Consider the following 13445-nt stretch of genomic DNA (forward strand, 5'->3'; position numbering starts at 1 on the left):
GTTATAAAAAATAAAAAAGACGTTGGAGTCGGGTCAATTGTCATCATCAAACAGTGAAAGAAATCGAAACCCTAGCCTTTTACGATAATGGCCCGAAAGCGATATTCTCGCCCGATCGACATTCTTGCTGCTGCTGCTGCCGCTGACGATCACGTTGAGAATCACACTTCTGAACACCGATCTGGATCCGAATCCGAAGTTAACAAGCTATCCGGGTCGGATCCTGATTCTATGGTGATCCCCAAACCAAGTGAAAACGATTCCCCTCGATCAAAATCATCTCGTATAAGATCAGTACCCAAGCACCTTCTATTAAATGAGTTTAATGATTCTAATAAGAAAGCTAGGGTTGATAAATCAAGTGGTTCTGGTTCTGTTAATCGCCTTTGGTGTGAACAAGATGAGGTTGCTATTTTGCAAGGGATGATTGATTTTAAGTTACGGAAAGGCGAGGATCCTTATTCGGATACGAATGCGTTTCTCGAGTTTGTTCAGGACTCGATTAGCTTTCACGTTTCGAGAAAACAGATGACGGATAAGATGAGGAGGTTGAAGAATAAGTATTTTGTTAATGTTGAGAGAGGTGGAGTTGAGAATGGTGTGGTTGTCAAGCCACATGATGTTCAGTTGTTTGAGCTTTCGGAGGTCATTTGGGGAGGGGATGGTACGAAAGATAAGGAGGATGAGAATGTGGTGGAGGATGGGAAGGGTGATGATATGGAGGGAGGGAATGTGGTGGAAAATGGGAACGATGATGTTGCGGAGAATGGAATTGAGGGTGATCATGTGGAAGGCGGGAATGTGGTGGAAAATGGGAAGGTTGATGTTGCGGAGAATGGAGTTGAGGGTGATGATGTGGAAGGCGGGAATGTGGTGAAAAATGGAGTGAATGGGAATGTTGAGTATGATGGAAAGGAGGATGGAGGAAAGGATTTTAAGGGAATGTATCCGTATTTGAGTAGAGCGTGGGAGTCGGATGCTTCTTGTTCGATGTTAATGAAAAGTTTCCTGGTGGATAATATTCGTATGATTGGAAATGCTGAGTTGAGTGAATTGGAGAAGAATTGGAAGAATTTATATGTGGACCAGTTGAAGTTGTATGTTAAGAGGCTGGATTTGGAGAAGGCGAGTGCTCAAGCACTGTTGGCTCACCTGGAAACTTCAGATTCTTAGATTCCCAATTTCTCTGCTCGTTTAAGTTCTCATTAGAAGCTCCCAAAGTGTATTAAGTAGAATTAAGTCGCAAGTGATAGGTTAAATGTCTAATATGGTCGAGTAAGTTTTCGTGGCTTTGAGCCAAATTGGCGAATTTTTTCCCGGTTAGAACATTTCTGTTCTTGATTATTGTTATCATGATTATGTAGTTGAACTTGCTTATCTCTTAAAGTAATTTTAGGTAAGTGGTAGTTTATTTTATGGAATTTGATTGGCATTGTATAATTCCTATTGCTTGTAGTATGTAGTTGTCAGTGTTCATTTGCTTGATCCGTCTAACTGTTGGATATTGACCGTACTATGTTTAATTGTCACCGTGATCATTGTGCTGAAGCTCCTAACTGCTCCCTAGTTGCTGCTAAGAAAAAATGTTTTTGTCATGGTAGTCATCAATATGCACTTATAAAAGGTGAGCTCCAATCACTTCTCTTGCCATTTCTACCTGTTGTTCACATTGTTCATACCCCAACTACACTTTCTTGGTATGTGAACTAATCTGGTAGGGAGAATGTTGCAGCTCTTGTCGACAGGTTTGCACTAGAATTTTCAGCATTCTCTGAAATTAGCCATTAATCTGACAATATAGGTTGCAAGTTACTACTAGTAATCAGTAAATGTAGTTCTGATGTGTTTTGCTATGAACATGGCCATTTATGTATTTAGCGATACAACCTTTTCTACCTCATGTTTAAGTGTAAGAGCAGTATAGAAGCTTTTGCATGCACCTTCAGAATTCTCATCTTTGATTTATATTCAGTTGGGCGTAGCAATGTGAGTGCACTTATTTGTTACTTTTCCTAAGGTGTGTAAAGAGAATAAGCAATTGTTTGTAAAAAGCGAGAATAAGCATGTTTAGAGTTTTTATTTCTGCTTTGTGCTTAAGCTTTAAGCTACTAAAGAATCTTTAACAAGTCGGGGATTACATAGATATCAAAAGCACAATGCGTAGGTTGTGTACTAGAATACTAATACAGTACTAGTATATATCCATTTCTAATAAATGAAAGTGAAGCCTGACCACTTTTCGTACTTGTACTAATTATGCTTTCTGTTAAGTAGCGTAGGAACTAAGTAGTAGTACAGTATAGCCTGGGTGACACGCAATGGCCATCTATATATGAACTTCCTATGAACCCTTCGCTAACCAGTACACAAGCATTTCCTCCCATGTCTTTTTTCAGCGTTAGGAGGCTTCTATCAGCTAGAAAGTCTTGGAGTGTCTTTACCAAAAAAATAAAAACAAACCTTCACAAGCTCCAAATGTCCAAGGCCATAAAGAAACCTAAGACGAAGAATCGGTTTAAAGCTAAAACAAAACCAGCTTTCTGGCCAGCCTTGTCATCCTTTCCATATTATCGCCAACGTGGAAGAGGAACTAGCAGACTCCGCAAGGTTTTCTCAGATAACCGTTTCAGGCTTCAGAAACGAATTCCACCACCGGTTTATGTAGACCAGCTCTTTGTGAATGAAGAAGAATCGAGTACAGCAACATCATACAACCAGATCCACAAGATCCAGCTAGGTAAAGGGAAGACTAAACTTATTGAACAAAAAGTTAGTGCAGAGTCAATAACTAGCAGCTGGCAAGACGACATAAACGAAAGGAAGAAACTTCCAAATGCGGATGAAATGTGGGAGTCATTGATGTTAGCATCGCCACAAATGTATGGAATTAATGAGAGAGCTGAAGAATTCATTGTCAGATTTCGGGCAGAGATGCAGAAACAAGAGAAGTCAGCTAGTCATTTGTAGTTCATAATTTACCCGGGATATATGTATAAAGTTTTTACTGGCTAGTTCAGGGTAAATTTATTACAAATCTGTAAGTATACATGTAATTCAGATTAGCAAAGAAGACGGTAAACCTTTAATGGCTTTAAATTACATTTTATAAAAAACACTCTTAAGCATAATGAAGCCTAAGCAAGTTGCAATCAATAAAAAGCAGGTTTCATTTACCCACGACAGACTTTAGTTTCAACTCTAGTACCATAAAACTGCACAAAATGCCCAAAAGCTTCACCACACCCAACACAGTGAGTAAATCCGATCTTCAGCTCAATACTGGGCGGATATCCTGCCTTCATTTTGACATTGTCTTTGTCTGGAGCCAAATACAAGAAGAAACCAATTGCTACCACCATTAATGCTCCAAGCTTCCCAGCTGCATCTGATGTCCCATAAAATACTCGACATAAACCTTGCCTAAAAGTAGCGAGTCATATGGGACAATAGGAATGATCAAGGACAGCACAAGAGCTATTATTATAGATTACCCTACCAGTGGCAAATCTTAGTAATGTTATCTTATTAGAGCCACTGTAAATTAGTAACTTGGAACAGTACTCCATAGCATGAAGTGGGAAGCATGATATGGATCTGCACTAACCAATATGCATTTGATTGTTCTGAGGTGATCGACAACAAAAAGGTTTGTCCAAGTCATTTGCTCTTAAATAAACCTCCTTCGTGGTATTTATACTATGACATAATACTGCCGAGACAGAGTACAGTATATAACCTCCATCACTCAACCCAATTCCTAGCATTGTCGTCAAGTGGATAACCTCTTTCAACAAAGAGGTCAGCCGAGGTAGGGTGTGTGAGTATTTAAATTTCTTATGTAACAAAAAGAAACATTCAATTGAAGTCGAAACATGATGTGGTTGTCGTAAATTTTTGAATTGATATTAAATGAAAAACCACATTGCCATACAGGATGGTCGGACACTTACCGTACTGACCTTGGTTCAGATGTATCTGAATAATAAGGTGATGTTATATCTGTTAAGATCTATGTGGCTTGATTGGTCCGGTCATGCAGCACCGATATATAGGCCCATTGCCATTATAGTTTTTTTTTCAAAAACCTTTATCAGCGTATCTCCCACAGCCTACAGGTAATCTATAACCTTTTCTGAACCATTTTTCATTCATACTACAAAAATTTGAAAACGTAGTGGCTCATAAGAATTATAGTCTGGAAGACAAAAGAATATAAAGTAGATGGACTTGTTTGTAAATAAAGATATAGTTACAAGTCCGACTTGAGTACTAAACATAACTTCCCACTTGGAATCTTGTCCTATATTAATATCATCCTTCTCAACTCCAACACAAAACAAACAGAAAAAAATTATCAAAGAAAACAAAAATATGTTGATTCATGGCCTTATCCAGATGGATTCCGTGTATGCAAAATTCAGGTATTCCGGGTACAGGGGATTAATGTACGTAAAATCAGCATATGGTTTTGCTTCATCGACTCTTCGACGTGAGAAAACTATACTATATGATCTTAAGGACTGTCCGGAAATTGTTCAGTGTGTAGGAGACGGTTTTAGTGCAGACACCGGACTGGTTTACTACTTGCTACTTGAGCATGCCAATGGAGGCACTTTAGCAGAAGTTCTCAGGTATTCGGTTGATCGGTTCCAAGAGCCGAACGCAAGTAAGTATACTTGCGTGTTGCTAAGAGGACTTTGTCGTATGCATGAAAAGGGATATGTTCATTGTTCTTTAAAACCTGGTCATGTTCTTGTTTTTGTTTCGAGGAATAAGGATGGAACATACGAGGAATTTGTTAAAATTGGGGGGTTCGGATCCGCTAAAATAGCGAGTAGTGATAACTCAGATTATCGTCTGCGTGAACTAAAAAGTTTGCTAAGGATTGCTCGTGATGATGCAGCAACTGATATATGGTCACTTGGGTGTGTAGTGGCTGAGATGCTTGTTGGGAGGTCCTTGTGGCGTAAAAATCTTCGAAAAGATATGAATTTGATGACATTGCCTAAGTATTTGTCCGAAGATGCGAAGGATTTCTTGAAGAGGTGTTTGACGATGAACAAGAATGAGAGATGGACCAGCAAAAGGCTTTTGCAGCACCCCTTTATAACTCAGTATGATGAGGTGAAACTTGATTAATTGCCTGCAGCAATATCTTAAGTAGGCGGCAAACATTCGTTTAGCAGAAGCATAGTTGTTAGAGTATTTCTGCAGCAATATTTTAAGTAGGTGGATAACATTACTTTAGTCAGTAGAAGCATAGTTGCTAGAGTATTTTATTATACAGTAGTCATGTCTATGTCTATGTGTGTTGAGTATTCAATTTTTTTTAAGAAGAAGTAAAGAATATATCTACATGTGTTATAATATCACATGGTCAATATGTGAGCTTGTAATAGTAGGGCTATGAACTAGTACTTGAAATTGCATATATGCAATTAATATCTTGTTCCTTGCATTACCTATAAAAGTGATGCAATTGTGAATGAAAATAACACACCAGCAACAATCTCTCATTTGTTTGCATTCCTTTTATCACATCTCAGCTCCTTTTATTTAATCCAGCTATTGTTATAATATAGTTAATATTTTACAACACGTTATCGGCACGAAACCCTGCCGAAACTGAGAAGGTATAATTTTAATTTAAATATGCATATATATGAGTAGACGTGCTTATACCCTCTACATATAATTTATATATATATATATGACCGAAGTAGACGTGGTTACACCCTCTACTAATAATTTAAATATATATGGCCGGAGCACCGCCTATTAAAATTATTTTACGGTACCATTTAATTTTGGATAATACCGAAATATAGTGGGAACCTTAATTTATAAATTGCATAATTATCGGATAATAACTTTGCCCATAACTAACTTATGCAGGATTGTCCACTTTAATTTATTATTGGTCAGAGATAACCTGCATGCGCAGACGTCCGTATGGCGGGTGAAAATCCATTTGTCATTTTATATATAGATTTGTTTATATTATCAATGATAATAATGATATATACATTGATTATTGCATACTTGTTAACGCACCCGATTAAGTAGGATTTTATGTAATATTTACATTGATAAATTAAAATTTAATAATTTTCGTGTTAATTCAGATTTAGTATGACAAATATTACAAGCTTGTCGTTCGTTTCCTTGGACATTTCTGGCGATAATTATTTAGCATGGGTACAAGATGTAAAGTTGCACTTGGGTTCAAAGAAATTAAACGATACAATAAAGGCAGAAAATAAATCCACGGCTGAAGAAAACTTTACCTCCATATTTTTTCTCCGACACCACATGCATGAAGATTTAAAATCTGAGTACTTAGAAGTCGAGGATCCTTTTATTTTATGGGAAAATCTAAAGGATAAGTTCGATCACCAGAAACTAGTTTATCTACCTGCAGCTGAAAATGATTGGGCTAAATTAAGACTTCAGGATTTTAAGAGTGTCCGAGCATATAGCTCTGCTTTGTTCAAAATAAGTTCTAGGCTTATTATGTGTGGTGAGAAAGTTACGGAAAAAAGAAAAATCGATAAAACACTATCAACTTTTCACCCCAACAATATCAACTTAGCAGAGATGTACAGGGAGCGCAAATTCACTAAGTTTGGGGATCTTCTATCAACTCTCCTCGTTGCTGAACAGAATCATGAATTGGTGATTAAGAATCATCAATCCTGTCCAACAGGATCTGCCCCATTACCTGAAGTAAATAACATGTCATTCCAGCAGAATGTACGTGGAAAAGGGTATAGAGGTGGACGGGGCCAAGGGCGGTACCGTGGACGAGGTCGGAGCCACGGGCATTTTCGTCCATATAACAACTCTGGTCACCCGAAGTGGCAATCTGAATCACAGAGTAAAAGAAAGGCACCGCGAGGAGGAAAAACTGAAAATATTTGCTATAGGTGCGGCATGGATGGGCATTGGACACGTAATTGTCATACCCCAGATCATCTTGTTAAGCTATACCAAATTTTCTCAAAAATCAAAAGAGAAAATGGTAGAAACAAATTTCGCCAACAATAATATAGATGATTTTCCGAGAATCACAACTGGAGGAATAAGCATTAATGGTCCGAATGAACCTAGCGAAACTCCCATATGAGAGGCTGAAGACTAGTTTCATATAATTACTATAGTAGTATGTATTGTGTGCTTTATTTTGTTTGAACTATGTAGTGTGTTATATTCTTATCAAATAAATTATGTTTCTTAATTATATACAGAATGGATTCTGAAGATATATGCATTGCTGATTGTGGTACAACTCATACGATTCTACAGAACCGGAAATATTTTACCCAAATAACCAAAATTGAAGCTCAAGTCGGAACGATTTTCGGCATATCTAATATAATCGAAGGTTTTGGAAAAGTTAGTTTCGTCCTACCTAATGATACCCACATACACATTCCAAATGCATTATATTCTAGTAAGTCTACTAGAAATCTTCTTAGTTTTAAAGATATTCAACTCAATAATTTTCACATCGAAACTACCTCTGAGGCTAATAGAGAATATCTTCTTTTTACTCCCGCTAATCCTAGCAACAAGAAAATCTTAGAAAAGTTTCACTCACTTTCCTCAGGATTATATATGATGAAAGTTAGAACTATTGAGTCACAAAATGTCATTGCTTCCAAACTCATAGATCCAAAATCTTTTACACTTTGGCATGAAAGATTAGGTCATCCTGGCGTCTCTATGATGTGTCATATTATAGAGAATTCTAATGGTCATTCTCTTAAAGATTTTAAAGTTCTTTCCAACAATGACCTTCCATGTTCAGCATGTTCATTAGGAAAATTGATTACTCGACCATCTCTTGTTAAAGTTCGGCTTGAAAGTCCAACTTTTCTAGAAAGAATTCAAGGTGACATATGTGGACCTATACACCCATCATCTGGCCCATTTAGGTACTTCATGGTATTAATTGATGCCTCAACAAGATGGTCTCATGTTTGTCTTCTCTCAACTCGTAATGATGCTTTTGCAAAATTATTTGCCCAAATAATTAAATTACGAGCTCAATTCCCAGATCATTGCATTAAGTCAATTCGTCTAGATAATGCTGGTGAATTCACATCTGCAACCTTTGTCGACTATTGCATGTCTGTAGGAATATCAGTTGAACACCCAGTTCTTCATGTACATACACAAAATGGGTTAGCCGAGTCCTTTATCAAAAGACTCCAACTTATTGCAAGACCGCTGTTATTGAAAGCAAAATTACCTACATCTATTTGGGGTCACACAATACTTCATGCTGCTAATATTATTAGGATTAGACCAACTTCCTACAACCAAAATTCTCCGCTACAACTGGTACTTGGTCAAGTTCCTAATATTTCTCACTTCAAAATTTTCGGAAGTGCTGTATATGTACCGATTGCTCCACCACAAAGATCGAAGATGGGAGCTCAAAGAAGAGTAGGTATCTACGTTGGTTTTGATTCCACATCTATAATTAGATATCTTTACCGCAAGATATGCAGATTTTCATTTTGACGAGTCTATGTTTCCTCCCTTAGGGGGAGATAAACATTCAAATAAAGTTAATCCAGACCTAACATGGAATGCATCAGGATTATATTTTCTAGATCCACGTACCGATAAATGCGAACTTGAAGTTAAAAGAATTATCCATATGCAAAATATCGCAAACCAAATGCCTGACGCATTCAATGATTCTAGAAATATAATTAAATCTCATATACCTGCAGTAAATACTCCAGCTAGAACAAATATACCAATTCAAAAATCAGATACAAAAGAATTGGTTACAGAATCAAAGCCACGCCTGAAGCGTGGTAGACCGGTCGGTGCAAAAGATGTTGCACCACGAAAAAGAAAAATAAAGAGAATTGCCCCTGAAGTGGCACATGCTCCAGAAGAAGCAAATAACCCTGACGTGGTATTATCTCCTGAAGAGATTTCAGTCCCTAAAGATACGGGATTAAACAATCATGAAATTTCAATAAATTATGTGCATGATATGAAATTATGGGATCGAAGTAAAGCCATAATCGATGATGTATTTGTGTATTCCGTAGCATTGGATGTCGACATAAATTCTGATCCTGAACCACAAAGTGTGGATGAATGCTGTCGAAGAAAAGACTGGCCAAAATGGAAAGACGCAATCCAAACAGAGTTAAATTCATTGCGTAAAAGAGAAGTATTTGGACCAGTTGTCCAAACACCAATTGGTGTGAACCCTGTCGGGAATAAATGGGTATTCATAAGAAAACAAAATGAAAATAATGAAATTATTAGATATAAAGCCCGACTTGTAGCACAAGGGTTTTCTCAAAGGCCTGGCATTGATTATCAAGAGACATACTCGCCAGTGATGGAAGAAATTACTTTTTGTTTCATATTAGGTATGGCATCTAAAGATAAATTGGAAACACGTCTTATGGACGTCGTTACTGCATACCTGTATGGTTCACTTGATAGTGAAATTTTTATGAAAATCCCAGAAGGGTTAAAAATGGATGAGTTCAAGAAATCTCGTCATATATACTCCATTAAACTTCAACGATCATTGTATGGACTGAAACAATCTGGTCGTATGTGGTATAACAGACTTAGTCGTTATTTACAAAAGAGTGGGTATATTAGTAATCAAATTTCGCCATGTGTTTTTATAAAAAAATCACAATCTGGTTTTGTGATTATTGCTGTATAGTGGATGATTTAAACCTTGTAGGAACAACTACAGAGGTTGATGAAGCTGCCATATATCTAAAGACAGAGTTTGAAATGAAAGATCTTGGAAGGACAAAATATTGCCTTGGTATACAAGTTGAGCACTTGTCATCGGGAATTTTCCTCCACCAATCTACATATACAGAAAAGGTTTTGAACAGATTTTACATGGATAAATCGCATCCGTTGACTACTCGAATGGTGGTTAGATCTTTAGAACCTGATAAAGATCCATTTCGACCACGAGAAGATGGTGAAGAGGTTCTTGGTCCTGAAATCCCATATCTTGGAGCAATTGGTGCACTTATGTATCTTGCAAATAATACAAGACCAGATATTGCATTTGCTGTGAATTTATTGGCTAGATTTAGCTCTGCTCCGATGGACAGGCATTGGAATGGGATCAAACATATATTTCGTTATCTTCGTGGAAAAATTGATTTTGGGTTATTCTTCCCGAAAAACTCAATATCTCAGCTGATCGGATATGCAGATGCTGGATATTTGTCAGATCCTCATTTTGGAAAATCACAAACTAGATATGTATTTACATATTGTGATGCAGCCATTTCCTGGAAATCCACGAAGCAAACTACAGTGGCAACCTCAACAAATCACTCAGAACTTATTGCAATTCATGAAACCAGTAGAGAATGTGTTTGGTTGCGAACTATCATAAAAAATATTCAAGAATCATGTGGATTACCGGATATTACAAGAAGTCCTACTGTCATGTTTGAGGACAACACTGCATGCATTGATCAACTCAGGGAAGGATATATCAAAGGAGACAGAACGAAGCACATCTCACCAAAATTCTTCTACACTCATGAACTTCAAAAGAATGGTGAAATTGATATACAACAAATTCGATCATGCGACAATCTTGCTGATTTATTCACGAAATCATTACCGAATTCAACATTTGGTAAGTTGCGACATAGTATTGGAATGCGACGATTTAAAGATTTGTTACAACAAACTTCAGAGAATGATTAGTTTTTCCAAGGGGAGATTGTACTCTTTTTCTTTCGACAAAATTTTTATCCCACTGGGTTTTTCTTTGACAAGGTTTTAATGAGGCAATCTATGATCCATAGTGACAATCAAAGGGGAGTGTTATAATATGATTATCACATGGTCAATATTGCGAGTTTGTAATAATAGGGCTATGAACTAGCACTTTAAATTGCATATATGCAATTAATGCCTTGTTCCTTGCATTGCCTATAAAAGCCATGCAATTTTGAATGAAAATAACACACCAGCAACAATCTCTCCTTTTTTTGCATTTCTTTTATCACCTCTCTGCCCCTTTTATTTAATCCAGCTGTTATTATAATATAGTTAATATTTTACAACAATATGATATTTTTTCTCAAGAGCATGCTATTTATAATCTTGTTGCCATGGTGTCAATCAGAATTCATGTACCCTACGACAATTTCTTTCAGTTCATCTAGTAACGTCTTTCACCAAACTTGATATGCTAATGTTAACTAATTTTTAAAAATTCAATATTGGTATTTGCTAAATTCTAAAAAATGCTGGAAAAACGATTTTGTTCTGAAAACTGCTGTTAGCAAAAATATGTCCCGTGTTTTTGAAAAAAATTGTTTTCAGCTTTTAACTATCAGTTTCACCATCAAAACTTTTTAAAAATATTATTTTTATATATTATATCTTAAAATATGAATAAATTAAAAAAAAAACCAAACAGTCATCTAATTTTCATGGCAAAAATTTTTTCACCAGCAATTTTTCTCATACTACATTTAACTCTTACATAGATGTCCCGGAAGGTTTGTCATACTACAAAGTGATAGTTTCATATCATACATGCAAAGCAAGAACAGTAATAATTTAAAATGGTTTGATTTTCGAGCTGGCTACGACTAATTTTTAAAGTCAGAGATTTTTCTAAAATTACTTGCAATGAAAATTATTTTATAGATTCATGATTGACAATAAGAATCATTCCAGATATGTTTTAAAGTTCGAGATTTTTTTAAAATTGCGACTTTAAGTTACTTTTTAAAGTTAGAGATTCTTTTAATAATACTTACAATTTTTTTAAAAAATAAAAATATTTGATTTGAAAAAAATTATGCTAATTTTTGGCAAAAAGAATCAAAATAATAATTGTCAATGGTCCTATAGTAGCAAGATTGTATATAAATTCAAAGTCCAAGTAGATTGGGATTGGGAAGAGCAAGAAACCTATTCACGTATGGATTGTGTAACTAGCAATGTAAGTCCTCTGAACCCAAATCTCCCGTGCCGTGCGTATATATATTATACTTGTCAACTCTTTGTGTCCTACGTATAAACAAAATCTAAAGTAACTAAAGAGAAAGATTATGATCATCAACAATAAGGCTGTTAAGTGGGAAAAAATCAAGTTTCTTGGAAAAGGGTTATGGGGGTCAGTTTACTTGGCAAAACCTGCAGTCCCACTTTTATCCTCCTCTTTTCCTCCATTCATGGCCTTGAAATCAGCAACTGCAAATCTTTCATCTACTCTTCAACTTGAGAATACTATACTACATGATCTTAAAGACTGTCCCGAGATTGTTCAGTGTTTCGGGTACGATTTAAGTGTTGAAAACGGTAAACTAGTCTACAATCTTTTACTTGAGTATGCCAATGGAGGCACTTTAGAAGAACTTATAGAGAGTTCCGGTGATCGGATGCAAGAATGGGAAGCAAGCAAGTATACTTGTATGTTACTTAAAGGTCTCTGTCATGTGCATCACAAGGGCTATGTTCATTGTGATCTGAAAGCCAATAATGTTCTGGTTTTCCTATCAAAACAAAAGAATGGGGAAGTCAAGTACTCATTAAAAATCGCGGATTTTGGATTGGCTAAAAGTAGGAGATGTGATAATGCAGATGATCATCAACATAAGCTACAACCTTTACTAGGAGTAGCCAACTATAATGTAGCTATTGATATATGGTCTCTCGGGTGTATAGTGGCAGAGATGCTTGTAGGCAAGTCCTTGTGGTGTAATAATCTTCAACAAGATCTTATGATGATGATGGTGAGCAAGGATAACGAGGAAAAATGGTTGGAGACGTTGCCGGGGTTTATGTCCAAAGATGCAAAGGATTTCTTAAGGAGGTGTATGACTATGAATAAGAAAGAGAGATGGAGTGGTGATAGGCTTTTGCAACACCCCTTTATAACTCAATTTGTTGATTTAAATCTTGATTAGAAACCTACAAAATTAACATATATGAGATCATAAGTTTACTTGCATCTTGATTACAAGAATAACGTATTTGGGATCATTGGCTCCCAGCCTTCCGGTCATGGCAGCTATTAAATTTTTGTGACATGTTCCAAACGGGAGGGAGAAAAGAGATTTTATATTTGAATTTCGCTCAAGAGCATGCAAAAATACTATACTAATTATCAATACCAAAATACTATACTAATTATCAATAGCACTAATCGCCAAAACCAGTTCAGAACTCTAATTCTCGTATTACAACTGCATTGGCATCCCGGAATATGCTGTTATTTCGATCAATGAGCAAAAAACGGACCCCTTGCTCCGAATATTTGTAACAGTACAGATTTACAATATATGTAATCTGTTCTTCTATTTTTTACAATATTTTATTAAAGTTTTATTTATCGAAATATCAAGCACTAATATTTACTTCACATTACAAATCAACATAATAATACTCGCATACTGAATTAA

The 13445-nt window shown here is 36.1% G+C and overlaps 5 protein-coding genes across 5 annotated transcripts; all 5 read left to right on the top strand.

Moving 5' to 3' along the window:
• Positions 1–1375, top strand: LOC141667240 (STOREKEEPER protein-like). The gene has a single exon (XM_074473648.1). It carries the CDS (start codon positions 88–90, stop codon positions 1171–1173), a length of 1086 nt encoding a protein of 361 aa, XP_074329749.1. The 5' UTR covers positions 1–87; the 3' UTR covers positions 1174–1375.
• Positions 1376–4211: 2836 nt separating this feature from the next.
• On the top strand, positions 4212–5139 carry LOC141665143 (mitogen-activated protein kinase kinase kinase 20-like). Its single transcript, XM_074471126.1, has one exon. It carries the CDS (start codon positions 4372–4374, stop codon positions 5137–5139), a length of 768 nt encoding a protein of 255 aa, XP_074327227.1. The 5' UTR covers positions 4212–4371.
• A 993-nt stretch (positions 5140–6132) lies between these two features.
• Positions 6133–7047, top strand: LOC141665144 (uncharacterized). Its single transcript, XM_074471127.1, has one exon. It carries the CDS (start codon positions 6133–6135, stop codon positions 7045–7047), a length of 915 nt encoding a protein of 304 aa, XP_074327228.1.
• A 570-nt stretch (positions 7048–7617) lies between these two features.
• On the top strand, positions 7618–10731 carry LOC141665145 (uncharacterized). Its single transcript, XM_074471128.1, has 4 exons — positions 7618–8353; positions 8745–8935; positions 9405–9462; positions 9713–10731. Exons 1-4 carry the CDS (start codon positions 7618–7620, stop codon positions 10729–10731), a joined length of 2004 nt encoding a protein of 667 aa, XP_074327229.1.
• A 1361-nt stretch (positions 10732–12092) lies between these two features.
• On the top strand, positions 12093–12950 carry LOC141665146 (mitogen-activated protein kinase kinase kinase 20-like). The gene has a single exon (XM_074471129.1). It carries the CDS (start codon positions 12093–12095, stop codon positions 12948–12950), a length of 858 nt encoding a protein of 285 aa, XP_074327230.1.
• The last annotated feature ends 495 nt before the right edge of the window (positions 12951–13445 follow it).

The sequence above is a fragment of the Apium graveolens genome, chromosome 6 (assembly GCF_009905375.1).
Source record: "Apium graveolens cultivar Ventura chromosome 6, ASM990537v1, whole genome shotgun sequence".
Classification (NCBI taxonomy): Eukaryota; Viridiplantae; Streptophyta; class Magnoliopsida; order Apiales; family Apiaceae; genus Apium; species Apium graveolens.

What these genes read in the sequence shown, in the direction of transcription:
- LOC141665145 (XM_074471128.1), top strand. Translation starts at nt 7,618, where the DNA reads ATGATGAAAGTTAGAACTATTGAGTCACAAAATGTCATTGCTTCCAAA. An exon ending in TCCGCTACAACTGGTACTTG is followed by an intron (nt 8,354 to 8,744) that starts GTCAAGTTCCTA and finishes ATATACCTGCAG; the next exon opens with TAAATACTCCAGCTAGAACA. An exon ending in AAGCAAATAACCCTGACGTG is followed by an intron (nt 8,936 to 9,404) that starts GTATTATCTCCT and finishes GTTTCATATTAG; the next exon opens with GTATGGCATCTAAAGATAAA.
- LOC141667240 (XM_074473648.1), top strand. Translation starts at nt 88, where the DNA reads ATGGCCCGAAAGCGATATTCTCGCCCGATCGACATTCTTGCTGCTGCT.
- LOC141665146 (XM_074471129.1), top strand. Translation starts at nt 12,093, where the DNA reads ATGATCATCAACAATAAGGCTGTTAAGTGGGAAAAAATCAAGTTTCTT.
- LOC141665144 (XM_074471127.1), top strand. Translation starts at nt 6,133, where the DNA reads ATGACAAATATTACAAGCTTGTCGTTCGTTTCCTTGGACATTTCTGGC.
- LOC141665143 (XM_074471126.1), top strand. Translation starts at nt 4,372, where the DNA reads ATGTTGATTCATGGCCTTATCCAGATGGATTCCGTGTATGCAAAATTC.